Source organism: Manis pentadactyla, chromosome 16 (assembly GCF_030020395.1).
Source record: "Manis pentadactyla isolate mManPen7 chromosome 16, mManPen7.hap1, whole genome shotgun sequence".
In the NCBI taxonomy this organism is placed as follows: domain Eukaryota; kingdom Metazoa; phylum Chordata; class Mammalia; order Pholidota; family Manidae; genus Manis; species Manis pentadactyla.
The window spans coordinates 14,738,788-14,758,134 of NC_080034.1; the positions used below are offsets into that span (position 1 = coordinate 14,738,788).

General features: G+C 43.1%; 1 protein-coding gene across 8 annotated transcripts in view; it reads left to right on the forward strand.

Annotated features, from left to right (window-relative positions):
- LOC118927729 (uncharacterized) overlaps window positions 1-19,347 on the forward strand; it is a 51,677-nt gene that overhangs the window by 19,938 nt on the left and 12,392 nt on the right. For 4 of the 8 annotated variants that reach the window (XR_008994485.1, XR_008994480.1, XR_008994481.1 and 1 more), the window contains exon 2: window positions 5,112-5,168. Coding sequence is in view for 2 of the 8 variants with exons in the window: in XM_057494347.1 (XP_057350330.1) it covers window positions 5,112-5,168; window positions 10,582-10,844 (320 nt within the window). In the remaining 6 variants the exon portion in view is untranslated. Of the gene's footprint in view, window positions 1-5,111; window positions 5,169-10,581; window position 19,347 lie in introns of those variants that run through there. The other 4 variants (XM_057494347.1, XM_036916271.2, XR_008994483.1 and 1 more) reach the window with 3 other exon arrangements.

The following is a 19,347-nucleotide window of genomic DNA, read 5'->3' on the forward strand; positions in this document are numbered from 1 at the left end:
TGGTCCACAGGGTTATCTTAGTCCTTTGGTAATTGGATATTTTCTCTTGGGTTCAATACTACTTTGTTGATTACTTGTAGATCCTTATCTGCTCTAGATCTCAGTCTTGATCTTTAAACCTATATATCCAACTGCCTACTGCTTATTTCTCTGCTTCGGCATTTTCTCAGGCACCTTAAAGTTAGGGATGTCTAAAACTGAATTTATAATCTTCTCTTTTTTCTGCTTTTTCACTCAGCTGCCCAGTGAGAATGTAACCACCATCTTTAATTCCTCTCCCCTTACTTTCTAACTGGTCTTACTGTCTCAAATCCATCTTCCACATAACAGCTTTCAGAATGAGTTCTGACTGTATCATTTGACTGCCTAGTGTTTTCCCGTTGAGTTTAAAGTTCTTAGCATTACATTACAAGGCCTGTTGTGGTCGTACTTTTACAGCTTCTCTCTTTACCCTTTCCCTATTTCACAGTTGTACAACTCAGCCATATCAAAGCCAGCTGATGCTTGCCGACATGCTATTTCTTCTCTGGAAACATCGTTCCCTACTTTTCTTCCTAGTCATCTTTCAAGGTTGAACTCAAACATTGGTTTCTTGGGGATTCAGTCCCAGCAGGCAGAGTTGTCTCCATCCTTTCTGGCACGTCTTACACACCATTTATGTAGTAGTATACACCTTCTCCTTGAGTCTCTTAGGAAGAAGGCATCCTGCCTATTATTAGTGTCCATAACACTTAACATATCTGCTAAAATGTTTGTTGAGTGAATTAGGGAATATGAATAGATTGTTTTTAAATTAAGGGTAAAAAGTGTAAATTGTAGCTGGCTGTATACCTAGATAATGTTAAGGAATTAGGATTTCCTTCATTTGGGGAACACTTGCTTTATTCGTTCTATTTGGGTTTTGGTCTCATCCCAGTTACAGGTTTATCCTGTCAGTTCTTGTGTCTTCCTGTCTTTTCTCCATTTGATTTGTAATCAGCTCTAAAGGACAGTGAAACTGCCTAGAATTAAGATCTGAAATTTTGGCAGGAAGCCCTTCAGGGTTGGTGATCTGAGTAGTGCCTTTGCCAACTAGAGCTTAGAACAAAGAAACCAAACAAACTCTTGGCAGATTCTGAAATGCAGCCTTTTGCTTCTTCAGAAATTGTGATTCTAGTCGGTTGATACTGGTATGTAGAACTCAGAATCCAGTAGTCACGAATTGCAGTTACTCTTGATGTCTTCAAGTGCTTCACTATTAATTGAATGTACAGCCTGTTTGGAATTGTAATTATAATTGGACTACAACTGGAATACAGTCTTAAGAGAATTTTGGAGCTGGAAAGGACTTTTTACTTGTGATGACTATACAGTTCCTTAATTGTAGGTGAGGAAAACTAAGTCACCTACCTAGTTAAAGGCAGTTAATGGCTGTGATCACGTTATTTCTAACCTAATTTATTTTCTGTATAATAGCCTCTTTCAAAGTTACTAGGGAATGATAGTGCTGGAATCATGCTTAAAGGAGTGACACTTTTTCTTGATCTCCCACAAATCTAAATGCTTTGGAATGAGACTAGAGATTTATCAGAAGATACTTGTCTAAAATTACACAATTAGGCATTCTGATTTTTTTAAATAAGAAAAATGACAAGTTTTAAAATCATTTCTTTGAATAGGTAATAGATGAGCTTGATAAAACAGTACAACAGGGCTCATAGTGAAAAGTAAGATTCTCTCACCCGACTTCCCAGTTTCCAGTTTTCCAACCCAGAGGCTGCTTGTTTCTTAGGTATTCTTCCAAAGGCAACCTTTCCCCATTTCTTTAAAGTATCAGAACTCTCAGTCATTAATGAACAGTTTTTCTTCATGTAATGCTCATGAAAATAGCACTTAATAAATTTACTAGTATAAAAAATGTTATATATCACATTTAGCATTCAATTTCTGAGTGATTTGCTGTAAAAAAAATCCACCCCCAAACACACATTTTATTATGATCATTTTCAAATATAGCAAGATAGAAAGAGTTTTACTTGAATCCTGACAACTAAGATTCCACCATTATATTTGCATTATCTCACATCTATGTATTTATTCATATATTCATCCTTCAGTTCATTCAGAACGTCTCATAAAGTCTGCCTGGCTATATAAACAATCATGGATAGGATTTTGATGTTCTTGCCTCTGAAGGAGAGTAGAAAGAGAGAATGTGGTCTGTGGTTTAAACTAGACTACATTTTTCTGTTTGGGGTTTTTTTTTTTTTTTTGAGTGTTAAGAATTGGCAAGACATAATAAGTCTTTTACATTATGGATTAAAATGTGTGCTGGTCAAGAGCCTTTTTGATGTTTCATTCTCTATTGCCTTCGTGTACATAGGTCTGCCTTCTGGTAAATCAGTCTCATAAGGCTCTGTTTGACTTTAACAGAATAGTGAGCTAGTATACATTACCCTTTTTTGGGAAGCCACTGAGTTAGTTGTGTCAACCTTAGAAATAAACAGCTGTTTTACCAGCAAAAATGGTTGAGTGGGAATAGCACAGAATTGCAGTTTGGGACAAGAAAGCTAGGGCAAAGCCATAGGCATGTCTGGAGAACAAAGATGCAGCTCTTTTATAAAGGGCCAGGTTGAGTAGGCTGTTCTAAGCAAAAAGTCCATTACATTAGAGTAAACTGGCAGTTCCACGTATCACAGCTGAGTTAGAATAGTCTCTTCTTGACTAGGCTGTTGTAAGGAGGCCAAAGGCAGAAAACTTCCTTCCTTCCTTTGGGTAGTAAAGTAGCAAATACAGTATGGACTTGCAGGGTTTCCTCTCCCGGTGGGGTCTGCATTTGAGGAGGAGTGGTGGGACATGAGCTTCCCCTGCTGGCCTCCCAATGCCGTGTCATTAGGGTTTCCCTTTATTAATACTCACAGTTGAGATGTGTACTTTTCTAATCCTTCTGAAGAAGAAACATTAATTTCGATTGGAATGCTGAAAAAACTGTTTTAGTATTTTTATTTTTTTCCCCTTAGTCAAATTAATTGCTCTATTGCACCTCTTTTGAAGCTTGTACATTAAGACCTTAAATGTATAGATAACTCAGTAGAATAATATATATAGATTAAATAAATAGAATCAGTAGAATTACTAACAGTAGAGTAAGTACTTTTTAGTTAACAATAAAACATAAGTAATCTTCTGAAATATTGATTAGTTTTCCTACTTGGTTTTCCTAAAAACATAGGTAAAAATAAGTTAATTTGAAGTTTCAAATGGGATTTGGTGACTGGTTTAAAAAACTTTGGCAGTTTATTCTGATTGGGAATGGAGAAAAGAAAGCAAAAATATAAAAATACCTAATGAAACAATGTCACCCATAATCCCTTCAGTTTGAAGATGATTAGTTTTGTGTATCTTTTCAGCCTGCTTTTCCTCATGTTTAAACAAAATTAGGATAACAATGTGTAAGCTGTTTCATAACCTGCTTTTTCTCCCTTAATGTTAAGTGAATTTCCTCATTTTATTATTCTTTTACAAAATGGAAAACTGTGTGGTCAATAAAACAATATGGAAGATGATAAACTGTTTTACACCAAAGAATACGTTATCCAGGTACTTTGCATGTTATCAGACAACTTTCAATTTGCACTGATAGGCACAGGATTTAAGAAGCAGTGAAGCCATGCTACTGGTTAAAGAAGTGAATTCAGAAAAGATGAGCTTAGATGCTATGCAGGCAGTTCTCATTTTTAATAAGTCAGCTATGATTAAATGAACTGGCAGTTATTGCAGATATTTTTATCACGCATATTTTTAGTAGGAATTCCCAGTGTTGAGCAGAATTACCCATATCATCATTGTTTTACACTGATGAATTTTTTTAATAGATTAAATCCTGGTCAACTTTTGTTAAACAAAAAAGCTTTGTTTCCAGCAGAGGGCTCATTAAAGGAAGGTTTTGCTGTACTTAATTGGAAGATTGAAACAAAATGCTGGTAAGGTTGTTAGTTCTTATCTGCGGGAGTAAAGAGAGAGCCTTTTTCTACCTAATTCATCTGGTAGGAATGTTAATCGAGTTGCTTTGAATTTAGGGAAGCAGGCTTTCTTTATAGGGGTTCATTTTCTAATGTGACCTTAATCTTTGATTAAAGTTGCTGTGGGAAGGGAGAAAGGGCCCATGCCACCTTGATGGGCATATTCTCATGATGCCAATGACAGCAGTTAATTGTTCGTAAATATATGTATTTTTTGGGGGGAACCCCAGTTCTACAAAATGGTAGTATTAAAAGAGACTGAGTTATGTTATGCATCCAAGAACAATTATAATAAATTTATTTTTATTTATTTAGTGCTTATTCTAAGGATAGTAATTTATTTTCTCTCTAATAAGAGGTTCTTGACAGGAGGGAACCGTAAGTGAAGTACGCTGTGGTTTGTGTAGAACCTGATTGGAACTTACATTGCTTTTATTTTATGGTGATTCTTGTGGGGGGTTTTTTGGAGTTAGAGTGTGTGTGTGTACTTGTACACACGTGTGTGCATGATACGTATGCTAGAAAAGCCATCTTAGGCTTATAAACAAAACTTGAGAAGGTGATTCAGAAGTAAAACTGAAGCTAGGTGGAGCAGTAGTGTTTAACTCTGATTATTAAGACCGCCATTGACCAAACGTATCAAATGGTCTTACCTGTGTAACATGTATATGTATAATTATTGAGTTAAGAGGTATTTAACTTTTCCTTCCTTTGTGCAGTGTAAGGAATGCTTTTAAATGTTACATGTGTTATTATATATTTTAAGATAATCCTATTTCAGTTTTTATTCTTTTTTTTCTCTGATGTTAAGTGTAAAGTTGCCAAATTAGCTTGAATACTGATTTCAGCTGACATGAAATGAATATAGAATAGCATCTGTCGAAATTAAGTTAAAAACAAAGGAAGTTCCTGTGTGTAGTTTCCTGTTTCTTACAACAAAAACAAAAGCAAACAAAAAAATCTTCCATAATTATTAAGCTCCTTTCAGAGTACCTAATTAATGAGTTTTGGTATTGCAGTGTGCTAAATTTTTTGCTGGGTGTTCTCACTCACTTTATTGAAGACATTTTCTTAAAAAATAAGTTACTTGTTTTTCTTTTCCTTTATCAGAACACAGCAATGGAGGAAACAGCTATATGGGAATAGCACACAGTAACACATCACAGGGTAAGTTTCTGTTGCAGTAAATAATCTGTGTATAACTCAGGATATTGGCAGCTTCTGAGAATAATAGAGGAAAGCCAGATGTCAGGAAGCTGGAAGAGGGAAAACTTTTCTATATTCCTTTGTTTAAAATTAGAGTTGCAATAAATTCTTTATTCAGGTCAAAAGTGAACATAATTATTTTTTCACATATCCCTTTGGTAGTTATTCATATATTTTCTTTTTTTATTCCTGACTTAAGGAGTTAGGTGTCTTTAAAATTTTGAGTGATCAGATAAAAGACATTGTATGTTGGTATAACCAAAAGCTCTCTGAGTATACAAACATGTATCATAGGCTTGAGGTTTAAAACTAAACCAGGTCGTGCGGGTAATCAAACGTAAAAGAAACCTGTTGATTTGAAACTTACAGACCCAAGCCTTTGCTTGAGCAATTGCAGATGGGCAGAGAGCAAATAGCACTATGACAGGTAAGAGTGAGAACTTGGTCCGCTGTGGGACTGTTCGGAGTTTGAATCCTGGTTTGCTTCTTTCCCATTTGAAGTGGGCATGTGATCCAATCCCTTCATAAAGCCTTGGTTTTCACAGGTTTAAAATAGGGCTAATGACACCTACTTATGCTTGACATAAAGTGTCTGCCACAATTTTCCTCCTTCCTCCCTTTGAAGGGAGCTGACTGTGCTGATTACTTTTCCCTTTAGAGAATGACTAGAAAGAGATTAGAGAATATATAAATACTTCACACTTAATATTTTTATCATGCTGTACCCATTACTAGGAAAATGGAAAGAGGGGAAGTCATGTTCCTGAACCCTGCCCCTGATTATCTCTTGAATGTTTGAATCTGTACAATAATAGATAATGGGTAAATTAATTATTAAAAAATTGTGATTCCAGATAAGACATGTAGTTGACTTTTTTTGTGTCCTTAAATGGTAAAGGAAGTCATTAATACTAACCTCAGCTTTTAATATATAAAACTAAACTACAGCCCCTGTTTGAAATGTGCTGATAATAGCATATTTAAATCAGGTTGAACATATTAAATAACTTCATACCTTACAATAATTGTTTAATCGGCTGGTTGTTACATAGTTCGGTATTATTTTATCACATTGCATTTATTTTCTTAATACCTTTATTGTTTTTATTGGTATAGTTTACAATACAGTAAAGTCTAAGAGGCATTAAGGAGGCTCAGGCTTTCTTTTATTCTTGAGTTTGTGTTTTTCTGTTTTCCAATACTCTTAAGTATTACAGATATCATTGTGCAATTTAGAATTTATTTATGCTGGCAACTCTAGTGGCTTCAAGGTGTCTTTAAGGTGATTTATAGCAAGTGAAGTTTACAGAATTATGGAGAGTGGTGATAAGAGGTAAGGTAAGGCGAGAAGAGGGGGAGAAAAAAAAGACAAAACAATTTTGACCAGATGATTTAGGTTCAGGTAATGCCGTTTAAAGGACAGGGAAGAAAGCTGCTGAGACCCAGAAGTGTGTATTAGCAGAAGCACTGCATTGCTTGCGTTATGGAGCAGCTCTGGGGAGACTGCAAACAGAGAGTGTATACAAAGTCATGACATTGTCCTGGTCTACACCCTGAAGGAGTAACTGAGAGCCTGCAGCTCACTTCCTGTACCCTTTAAATCAGAGGCCTGCTGGAAAAACAGCCTTATTCATCCCTCGCACCTTTTCACAGTGAGCTGTTTCCTGTAACTGTTTTGTAAAATCACCCTTCCATCAGCTCATGAACAGGCCAGTTAACATTTAGCATGAAGCCCTCTCCACACTGCTCGTTCTCATTGTGTCTTGGTGGCACCATCACTGCTGCCCTGTGTGTGACCGTGTCTGAACCACAAATAGTGACAAGAATGCTCAGTGTCCCCAGAGACCTGGCATAAGCCCCCATTACTGCTGGGGCCAGGGGGGTCTCATCCTGTGTACTGGCCAGTACTTGGCCCAGCTGGGCTTCATCCCCAGGGTGGGCTGCAGACTTTTTTCCACACTCTAGAAACCAACCTGGGGGGTTGTCTCAACTTCTTTTATCAGTATTCCAGAGGATGCCTGTTAAGTCAGGATCTGATGAAGCAGCCCAAAAAGTGTTGTTCCTAAAGTGGAACCATGTTACAGAATGGGAGGCTGTGTTTGTCAAGTTTAACTAGTGAGAATCTCAAGGACAAGGTGCTTCCCAGTACAGTGCATTAATAGGAAAGCTGAGGCATAGTAATGCCCACAGATCAGGAGATGACTGCCATCAAAAACGTGGTTTGTTGTACTCACAGTTCCCAAGGGGTGGGGGGCATGCCACATTATGGGGGGGGTCACATGGGGCAGCACCTGCACTCGTCAGGAGGCAGAGGGAGTGAGGGGAAAACATAGACAAGAGCCTTTGTTATGGCTTCCACAGGAAGGAATGGGTGAGGCAGGGTAAGCTGGGTTTGAATTGGCTGGTTGGAGTAATTTCAGGGTGTCTAGGACATGGGGGCACCCCCTGGTTGTCTGGTACCTGGTCCTGGGATGATGAGGGCAAGTGGATTGTGGCCTGGGGTGCAGATCCCTAATTAGAAAGGTGGTTGGGGTGTGGGCTCTGGATTAGTTGGTATGTATATGAGGGGCATGCTATCTGTGGGGACTGACCAGCCCCGGGAGGGCCTGTCTCTTCAGGGTCAGAGAAGCTCTGAGATGTCAAAGCATTAAATACAGAAAATGGAAGTCATGGTTAATATACAAGCACACCTCTGCACAGAGCCAGGTCATTTTGGGGTGTGTGGGAGGAAGTACAGAGCTCACCGGGCATGTCCCACGTTCCGTGTGATCCCATGTTCCCTGTGACCCTGCTTTCCCAATGCAGGATGGGTCTCCAGAGGCCCTGGGCCTGAGCCTGAGGGGCCACCGCCCTACTCAGCACACTCCTCTGAGCCTAGTCATGGGTTATCCCAGCCCTGTTGTGTATCTCACACCTCTCTGGAGGTGCTCCCGGTGGTTTTAACTCTGTCTCCCTCATTGACCTGTGTTATGATTTTGTCAAATAGCATTTGTTCAGTGGAGCCCTGCCATGTCACGTGGTGAGCCAAGGTTCAGCAGACCCTAGAATGTTGAAGTAGGGAAGTTTATTACTCATGGGGTCTGAGGGAGGATATGGCATGCTTTAAGGGGCCACATGCCACATGGGGGCAGGATGCAGACAGAGAGAGAAAGAGGTAGGGCCTGGGGCTGTGCCTTTATTAGGGCCTGTGGATGGAGTGCTTCAGGGTTCCTAAGCTAAAGCCTGCTAAAGAGCAGGGTTTTGGTAAGCTCTGCAGGTGTCTTATTTAAAGGGCCCACAAGGGGAAGGCCCTGGCAGACTCTTTATCACAAGAGCTGTTGGGAAAGTCGTCAGGAGCCTACATTTGCTTGTGACTCTGCCAGCTAGTTATCTAAGGTATGCACTTGGATAAGGGGCTGGTGTCAGGTTAAGGCCCCTATAGGCCACTTGGCCAAACACAATGGATGCTGAGTAGCTGGGCTAACCTCTTAATGTTCCACCAACACGGGAAAGCGGGAACACTTGTCCTTGTTCTCCAGTGCCTTGCGTAGCACTGCTACGAATCACTTCATACACATCATGGAATCCATGCCACTTGGCCACTTGGAACCACCAAGCTGCCACAGCATGCAGCAGTCCTGGAGAGCAGGTGATGAAACTGCAAAGACATCCATCTCAGCCCAGATTGGCTCAAGTTCAAATTTAAGTGCCTCAAACAAGGAGAGCTGGGTTTTTCTGCCCCTTGTTCATTATGCCCTGGGACAGGCAGGTTAGTGCTGAAAGGCTAGCTCAGATCCATTCCTCTCTCTGAAGTCTCATGGTCTCTCTGGTCAGCAGTTTCTGAGAAAGGCCCAGCTTATAGCCACCTCTGCCTTGGTCATTGCTGATGTCTTTCTCTGCAGTGTCTTTTCTGAGTTACACCTGCAAAACTTCCCCCAGCTGCGGGGCCTGGGGTGTTGTTGTTTAATAATTTCAGGCCCTATTTACATAGTGGCTACAGAACCAGTCATGCTGCTAAACATAAAAGCTTTTCTATGTATACGGACATTTCAGGGCTCTTGCTCATTCATGTTCTAGTAGGAGTGTTTGTCTTTTAGAGTTGAATTATGTGAGTTCCTTATAAATTCTAGAAATGATTCTTCTTTCTGCCAGATTTGTGGTTTGCAAATATTTTCTCCCATCTTACCTTAATGGAGTCTTTCACAGAGCAAAAGATTTTGTTTTTGATGCAGTCCAATTTACTGATTTTGCTTTTGATTTTTCATCAAGTCCAATGTGTCAGTGATTTTCTCCTATTTTTTCTTCTAAAGATTTTATAGTTTTGTGTTTTACATACAAATCTATGATCTGTTTTGACATAATTTTTGTATAAAATGTGAGGTTGAGGTTTTCTTTGTTTTCAGGTTTTTGCTGATGGATATCCAATTTGTAAATGATGTCCATTTGTTAAAGAGACTATCCTTCCTCTATTGAGTTTCTTTTTAACCTTTATAAAAAATCAGTTGGCCAGTACACACTTGGGCAGCAAGAATACTAAAATAGGAGTGATAACAGAGCCCTGTGTAAGAATGACATGCAAATTTGCTCAGAGTCCCATATTTCTTAAATGTCATTGAATTATATACTTAAAAACTTTTAAAATGGAAAATTATATGTTTTATATATATCACAATTTAAAAAACTTAATAATGTAATGTAACAGCCATTCAACTGTACATTTTAAATGGAATGATAGTCTGGTATATGAATTGTATCTCAGTAAAGCTGTTAAAAAATGTAGCCAAAGCAAAAAAATCAGTGAGCTGTATTTGTGTAGGCCTCTCTCGGGATTCTCTGTTTTTTACCGTGATTTGTGAAGCTATAATAATAAGACATAGCTGTATGAGTAGTCTTAATTCTAGTAGTGTGATTAATCCCACATTATTTTTATTTTCCAAAATTGTTGTAGTACTTAGTTCCTTTGTCTTTCTATATCACTTATACAATACACTACCTATATCTACCAAAATCTTGCTGCGATTTTGATAGGACTTTAGTTAATACTGTGATCATGTAGGAGAGACATCTTTACTATGTTGATATGTTGAGTCTTCCAGTCTATGAACACAGAATGTCTCACCTTTTAGATCTTCTCTGTGAGTCCTTTCTGGCTCTCTAGTTTTAACTGGTTAACGCAGAGCCCCTTGTAGTGGGCTTTACTGGCCTTATTCTCTCTCCACCCTGATCATATCTATTTTCCTGCCTAACATACTCATTAGTTTCTGGTATATTGAAATACAATTTATTTGCAGTTGAAATATATGTGATACTGTGAGCTGAGGGGTGGGCTGGGAACTGCTGGGGTTGTTAAAAATGGATATGTACAATAGGATTGGCAGAGACTGTCCTTTTACAGGGTGCCTGTGGTCCACATTGCAGCTGAGTTTGGAACAGGAGAGCAATGTCCGCGTGGAGTCTGGGGGAGAACGGAAGATGACAGACTGGGAAGGGGGAATCGTGGCCAGAGCATCGTTGCAAAGAGATGGATTAAAGTTTGCAGTGCTGCCTGCTGTGTTCTGGTGGACTGAAGATGCCAGGAGGGGAAACCCAGAGAGGACAGGAGCTCTGGGGAGAGCGGCATTCTGTGGTGGCCCGATGTTCCGGCCAACTGTGGGCTGAGGGTACTGCTGGGGGCCGCTGGGGTTCTTAAAAATGTCTGTGGCTCTGGGGATCCATACAGTGGAGTTGGCAGAGATGGGTCCCTTTGTAGGGCGCCTGTGGTCCCCATTGCAGCTGACTTTGGAACATGGGAGCGATCTCCACATGGAGTCTGGGGGAGAAGGGAAGACGACACCCTGGGAAGGAGGTGTCATGTCCATAACATCGTCACAGAGAGTCGGGTTGAAGCTCGCAGTGGTGCTGCCTGCTGCGTTCTTGTAGATGGAATATTCCATTGAGGGACAACCCAGGGAGGACAGGAGCCCTGGGGAGAGCGGCATTCTGCGGCTGCCCGACCTTCAGGCCAACTGTGGGGTGAGGGGACTACTGGGGGCCGCTGGGGTTGTTAAAAATGTGTCTTTGGCTGGGGATCCATACAGTGGGGTTGGCAGAGACGGGTTCCTCTGCAGGGTGCTTGTGGTTCGCATGACAGCCGAGTTTGGAACTCGGGAGCTATTTCCCCGGGGAGTCAGGGGGAGAAGGGCAGATGTCAGCGTGAGAAGGGGGCGTCGTGCCCATGTCCATATCAGGATGTGAAGTAGGTGTGGAGGGCAAGCCTGCAGGTGCCTGGGCGGCTGTGGTGGGAGGGCCTGCAGTGGAAGTGGCTGCCTGGACACCGAGAACCGAGTTACTGAGGGAACCACTGGGACAGGGGCAGGTGAGAAACAAGGAGGGGGAGAAGCTACCCACGTGGGTGATGGGGCCGACCTTGGGCAGGAAGGCTGCTGCAAGGAGGTGGTGGAGGGGCTGGGCGGTGTGGGGATGTCAGAAGTAGGCGGAGCTGTAGCAGTGACTGAGTGAAAAGGGCCCTCCTTCTCTCGGTGGAATTCCCACTATGAGACTGGGACTAAGAGCAGGAGGAGCATCAGCCGGAACTGGAGGAGGGGGAGGAGGAGAATTGGGGGCCATGTCTCTCGTTCCCTGATCAGTATTGGATCTGGGGAAGGTGGAAGGACAAAGCGGGATCAGGGGCCTGGCACACAGGTCAGTCAGGTTGGTGGTGGTATCAGGGACCTCTGAGGTGTGAGTGGTCACGGACAGGGAGCGCCTGCACTCCCCGGGCAGGTGGGGAAAAGGAAGGGGCAGGCCCAGTGGCACTGCCATGAGCCTGGACCTCCGTTTTATCCTCTGAGTTCTTGTTTCTCTGGCAGTCAGTGCTGTTCTCCATGTTACCCCGGTTTTGGGCAATAGCTAAGCGAGGATGTTTTGGAGATGAGGGCAGCTGACGTCGTGGACGTACGTGCTGAGCCTGTCAGCTTCTCGGGCTTGTCCCTCCGGTTCATCAAGGGGAGGCTGCCGGAGGGGAGCACCTGGCCTACATTCTGCCTCTGGGGCTCGGTGGAAAAGCCAGCTGGGAAAGGCACACAATCCCAGTGGAACAGCCTGTGGCCAGGGTGGTCGACAGATGCAGGAGAAACGGGGTGCTTCTTGGCATGAGGGGCAGCATCTCGTGTGGAAGGACTGGAGGGCAGTGAAGGTGGGGCTGAGGATCGCGGCGGGGTGGGGCATGAAGCTTTCGAGGGACGTTGCTCATGATGAAAATCTGTTGTGTGCCAAATGATCTGAGAGTAAGGCGTAATAAAACCAGGAGAGTGTCTCCTTTGCTTCTGCCTCCTCTCAGGCCAAGCGCACACTGAGCTGCCCCACGAGGGCTGTTGTGATGTCACACAGGGAGGTGTCACAAAGCCCCCACTGCCAGGGGGTGCTAGCCAAAAGTCAAAGGGTGTGGCCCCAAGGCTGCCCTCAGTGGAATTACTAGCACTGTGGATGGCTGCACGTGCTTGTTGTAAGATAAATTCTAACTGAAATAAGCAGGTGACGAGAGGCAACAAAAGGCCAGGCCATTTATTTGAGTGCAATCCCAGGCGAGGTTCACCAGTCTGCACAAATACAGGCTGGAGAAGTCGCGCCCAGCAGGGCAGGCAGTGAGTTTTTTTTTTTTTTTTCTGAGTTACTGTGAATATTTATTTTCCCATTATGTACTTGTACAGCCAAACCCTCAACAATAACCATGTAGCACTTTTTAAAAATGACAATTTAAAATGTGCCATGGATAACTCTTATCATCATAGTAAGGGAAAAAAACAGATTTCTCTCTTCTCGCTTGATGTGGGATTTAAGAAATCTTCAGTGTGAAGGAGTGCCCTGTTTTTTTTATTCAAAAATAATTTCCCTTAGTAAAGATTTTCACATGTCCTATGTTTAATGGGAAAGGATTATATAAACAGACCAGTATATATAAACAGACCAGTATATTCATTTTTACCTTTATCTTTCAGATCATGTAATTTTCCCTCAAAATCTGTGCACATTCTTGTGCTGTTTTCAAAAGTAGATATTGAGTTGGATTTGACGCATCAGTAGATCCTAGTGGAGGAACTCTACAGGATTCAGATTCAAATTTAGCAGCAGCAGCTTCTAGTTCTCTAGTTATATTCTCTTCCAATTCCTGCTGCATCCTGGCAAAGAACGTCTCCGTGTCATCTGAAGTCCACGGGTTTGTGGTGGGAACCACTGAGTTTTCTCTTGGAGCTGTTTCCAGCGCTGGCCTCATAGTGAGATTGCTGCGTGAAGTCCTGTTCTGTGCGTTCTCCTCAAGAAGTGTGGCACTCATCTCTGTTAGCCTCTCAGTAGTCCTGCGGAGAATGTTTAGTTTATTTTCCAGTGAATTTCTAACTTAATTCTTCCAGGTAGAGTTGCTTCTATTTTTCCAATTCTGTTTTACTAGAATATTGAGAAGTTTTTGCTTTGAATAGCTCAAATTCCAGGTCTTTAGTTCTGAGTTCCATCTGGCTTCTTATTGAAGTATTATTATTTTCTCTCACCTGCTCTTACTTTTCCTGAGATGCCGCTTGTGCCTATAAAAACAGACCGATTTCTTTTACCTTTTTCTACTATTTCCTGTCTTGCTCTTCAAACTCTCACACAGTTCTACTTGGCTGTGTTCTGCCATGTTCATTTCTGTATGAGTCCTGAGGTGTCGGCTACCCCCTGCCTGTGGCCTGCAGCCGGGGGTGGGGTGGGGGCATGGGGGGGTGGGAGACGCGATGAGGTGTCAAAGACCCGAAAGGATCAGGCAGGGGACTCGAGGCTGAACCCGCATGAGAGTGATGCTGAGAGGGCACCCTTCGTGTTTATTGAGCAAATACATGTTAACAACAATAGAATTCTGTTGGGGGGAGGCACTGAGTTTTTAAAGAAAGTAGGGGGAGGCAGAGCATAGATTTACAGCGGCGCGAGGATTGGCTAGCCTAAGGCATATTTTTCAGGTTGGGAGGGGGCAGCAGCCAGGGACTTTGGTACGTCATCAGTGTCCGACGTGCTCACCCCTCCCTCCAGTGCCTCCAGCCTTATATTTGTCACTGGACACAGCACCATGCATCCTGTTGAGGGCTGCAGTGGCCGCATACATCAGAACTCACCCCACCCTTCCGCTGGCTCTGCAGATCCCCCTGTGCCTTGTGTGCGGAGGCCGGCTTTGTATCTTAGGCTCCCAGAGGCCCGGGGCTTGCTCAAAGCTCAGTATGAAGCCACCCCTGTACTTCCGGGGTACGGCCTCTTCCCCAGGCCTTCCCAGCCTCTGCCAGATGCCTGGAGCCTGGCGCCCCTGTAACTTTAATTGCTGTGTCAGGGACCTGCTTTTATCTTGCTCTAAAGCACGTAGAAAATAGAAATTATTGGAAGAAAAGCATCCGAGATACAGAGATGTCTGGACATAGACGTTTCCATTATAAGTTTGAGAACTTGTGTTGTAACAAGTCACTGATCGATAAGAAGAAAACTAACATTTTTGAGAATTTGCTAGGCTTTCCACTCTGACAGAACCAATTTATTCATCTTGTGTTTTCGTTCCAATGTATGCACAAAAATTACGTGTGATAAAAATCTATTTCTCATAAGCAGGGGCCAGCTGTGTAATTTGCAGGGATCAAAGTAAAATGAAATCCAGACCAGCTGCTCAAAACAGGAAAATTTTCCCCCGCTTTTCTAAATTTTCTCTATCTGTCGTAGCCTCTGATGTTTGCTATTTAGTACTTCACTTCCTCTGTCACAGAATTACTTGCCGGGCAAGTGCAGACATAATATATGTATTTATACTTTTGTACCCCAAGTATTTAAAACAGTGCTAGGCACTCAATAATTTGCCAAAAGTCTGCAGGGATAAAATATTTTAGTTTCCTTATTCTTTTCTTTGCTACTATTTGGTCTTTCTGAAGATATATTCAAATTGATGGTTGGTGAGGTAAGAAAAAAATGTCAATAGTTGTAAACGTGTATAGCGGAAATTTTCACTTTATATTCTAGTCTGGTTCATCCCCCCATATTCTGTGGTAGAATGTGTGTGTGTGTGTGTGTGTGTGTGTGTGTGTGTGTGTGTGTGTGTGTGTGTGTGTGTGTGTGTGTGTAGTGAGTCAGCCTGTTGCCTGTTGATTGTGAAACTCAATGATAGTGACAGCAAGTGCGGCGCAGATTGCTTCATTTCCTTCTTTGATGTTAGTGACCTCTGCTGTTAGAAAGCAGAACCCCTCCACTCTGATTTCCAGCCAGGAAAACATTAAAAAACAAATCTCATCATTCTGGAAAATAAAAATACCCAAGGACCTCAAAGGCCACAGTGCCTTCTGTCATTTATCTTCCAAAACGGCTTCGTAAGTCTGTGGGCTGGTGTGTGAGAAGCGCACACGTTACATGTGTTCAGCCCTCCGCCTTCCTGAGCGGGGCAGATGGGTTGCACAGCTGCCGGGCCCCTTGGAAGCCTGTTGCAGCTTCAGCTTTCTGCGAGCCGGTGTGCTTCCTGCAGCCACTTACTGCAAACTCTGGTTATTGAGACCACACTATGGCTTTTTTTTTTTAACATTAAAAAAAGTATCCACGGTTCCATGGATTCTCACCCTTATTTGATTCAACCACCTCATCTGGTCAATTGTTGGGGAAACAAATTCTGTTCCTTCGTTTAGGTGGATTATCTGACTCACGTATAAAACATTTTTAAGATTAATGATCTTAGTGAAGTCCTTCTGATAACACAGACGTATGATATTTTAAAATAGAAAGAATAAAAACAAAGAATGTGTTCCTGCGTAAATATCCCTTTAATACATGAGTTTTGGAAAGTCCCATGTTTCATGAATCATTTAGCCTGTTTTATCTTGATGTTATACAAACGTTTCAAAAACAAGGATGTGGAGATGTTGCCCCCTACCGTTTGCCTGGAAGCATACTCACTTTATGTAACTACTTTTCCCCTTCAACTGCATTTCTTCTGCCTCAAAGACTCATTTTTATCTCAAATCCTTCTTCTTTTAAAATGATTTATTTTGTTACTCTTAACTACTCCATCTGCAAGGTCATTACATGCAATTCTTCCACTAATATATTGGAAAATCCTGAGGAAGTGACCTTAAATCTTCCCCAGTAAGTTGGAATAATTTTCAGATTTGAATAGACATAAAGTATGTGTAATTGAAACCCCATTTTAAAACACCTTAGTTTCTGATGTAATTGAATGCGGTTAAGATTACTGGATTGATGCTAGTTTTATTTTAAGATTCAAATTCTAAATATTTATAAGGCAAATGTCTGAGTTTTCTTTTTTCTGTAAATATATTTATATGTCAGTGTGGGTAAAATTGTAACATTTCCAGAATCTCTCACCTGGCTTTAGTGTATTTGCATATTCTTAGGGGTGGAGAGAAGTTCATCTCCATGTCAATGGGTAATTACCTGGGCAACTGAGGGCCTGTCTGAACCTGACTGTTTAAGGGGAGGGGCTGGCTGGCTGGCTGGCTAGCTGGCTGGCTTGCTTCTTCCAGGGAGAGAGAGAGAGATGGTGCTGGACTGCATTTTGTAAGCAATAAATGGGTTTTAAACTTAATTTTTCCCTTTGACTGATTTCGGTTTTTAGAGGTATTTTGCCCCCGGATTTCTTTTCCCGACTTACTTCTGGTGGAAGTTGGCAGGATTCCTCTGAATCCAAAATTTCATAATGGGTGTGACCTTTGGGAGGGCTGCTCCTGTGGATGGTGGGGAGACCCCAGTGGATGCAGCGGCAGAGGGTGCTGCTTCACTGGATGCAGCGCAGAGGGTGCCGCTGCACTGGTTATTATCCCCCCAGCTGTGGGGCTTCCAAGTTGGGAACTCCTAGGGGGGAATTGGTCTAGGGTAAAGTACCTCTTAGAGGGGTGGGGCCTTCCCCACTGAGGAAGGCTGGAAACACTGAAAGCTGCAGAATTAGCCCTCTGTGAGTTGGAAGACTGCTTGGAGACTTTAGGGGGCCATGTAGCAGCTGGCATTGTAGGGTCTCTTTTCATCTAGATAGTGCAAAATGTTATACAGGAGAAAGAGAGGATCATCGAGAGGGTTAGTGATGAGAGAGAGGGGCTTAGGCAGGAGAGAGACACACTTCAGCATCGCTTGGAGGAGCTGAGCAATAATGTATGGGATGCTGTTAAAGAGAGACAGTTACTGAAAAGACAGGTTATGCTCCCAGAAGACTCCTTAGAGGCAAGTGGGGAGGCAGCAGGAAAAGCCATGTTGCAGGAGGCTGTGAGGGAGCCTGGGGAAAGAGTGGTGCCTTCAGCCCTGGAAATGGTGGAGGTGGAGCCATTGGTGGAGAAGCCCGAGGGAGAAGAGGAGGAAACAGGGTCATTAGCAGATCTACTACCCAGGCCACCGCTGGAGGTACCATCTTCTCTTGTTTTAAAGGCCTGCCCAGCTGTAATTAAGAAAATAAAAAAATGAAAAAACTGCAGGCTCCTCAGGGGGAAGAACAGACCCTCCCCAGGTTGTGTAGCACTCCAGGTTCCGCCCCTATACCCAGGATGAGCTGGTGGACATGAGCGTCTGTTATGGGCAGAGGCCTTTAGAATCCCTGCCTACATGGCTTTTATGTCTCTGAGATATGGGGGTGGAAAACATTGTTGTGTTGGATACTGAGATGAGTAGAATGGCTTCCCTGATGACTCACCCTTCCCTCTGGCAGTGGTTGCAAAATGCCTGTCACGCCTCAGGGAATCAGACACTCCTGGCATGGCTGACAGCTGCCATCAGGATAGTTTGGCCTAATCAGGGTGATTTACCATATTTTCCCAATAGTTGGAAAACGTATGCAGATCTCCAAGAGGTACTTCAGGAATTGGGTATGAAAAATATCATCTATAATATGGACCTCTGGGGCCCTGATGAGGAGGGGTTCACTATAGGAATGAGAAATCTGGTGCTGCACACAGCTCCCCCATCTCTCTTTGGGTCCCTAGTGAATACTCTTGCCCCCCACGTAGGGCAACCCATAAGTGAGGCTACTCATACTTCAGCAGATCTGGGGGAGGTTGAAACAATAAGGGCATGGAGGGAAGTATGGGTCACGACCGAAAGGAGAGGTGCAAAAGGTCCCATAAAGGTCTCCAGGACCCAGATGTGGGTTGATTTGATAAAGGCCGGGGTAGTGAAAGAAAGACTCAATGGGCAGCCCAATAGAATATTGTTGGAACTGTGGCACCAATTGAATCCAGAGCAGCAGTTCCAGCCGCTGAGGTCCAGGACGTGGAAACCAGAGTCAAGGCCTCATGCCCGGCCTGTGTCCCTGCAGAACTTCGTGGGAGACAGTACTCAGGATTCGCCTGAGCCCTCACTCCCAGAGGAGGATGATTGGGCATCACAGTTCAACTGAATAGGGGGTTCAAAGTCCCCACCTTGGGGGACATGGTGGGGACCAGAGGCCACATATAGAATTAGAAATTCATTGGTCCCCTGTGAATGTACACTGTGTCCTGGCGCTGGTGGGCACAGGAGCTGAGTGTTCTCTCATTCATGGCAACACTGAGCATTTTCCCAGGACCCCTGCTGTGATGGATGGCTATGGGGATAAGGCAGTTAGAGTGAAGAAAGCCCAAATCTCATTGGGGATAGGGCGTTTACCCCCAAAGGAGTATACTATGTACATTTCTCCCATCCCTGAATATATTTTGCCTGTGCCTAGGTGGGTGACAAATACTAAGCAGTATAAATTGCCTGGGGGGCACAAGGAAATTGGAGAAACTCTGTAGGAGTTGGGGAGGGTGGACATCATAAAGCCCACTCATAGTCCTTTTAATTCCCCAGTCTGGCAAGTGAGAAAGCCAGATGGCTCCTGGCATATGACTGTAGACTACAGGGAATTGAGTAAAGCCACACCCCCTTTGCATGCAGACGTTCTGGACACCCTCAGCCATGAACTGGGAATGTATCAGTATGTAGTAGACCCTGCTAATGCTTTCTTCTCTATTGACATAGCACAGGAAAGCCAGGAACAGTTTGCCTTCATGTGGGAAGGCCGGCAGTGGACATTCACTGTCCTTCCACAGGGATATCTCCACAGTCCCACCATCTGTCATGGACTTGTAGCCCAGGACTTGGCCACATGGAAGAAACTGCAAACAGTGCGGTTGTATCACTACATTGATGATATTAATGCTCACATCTGATT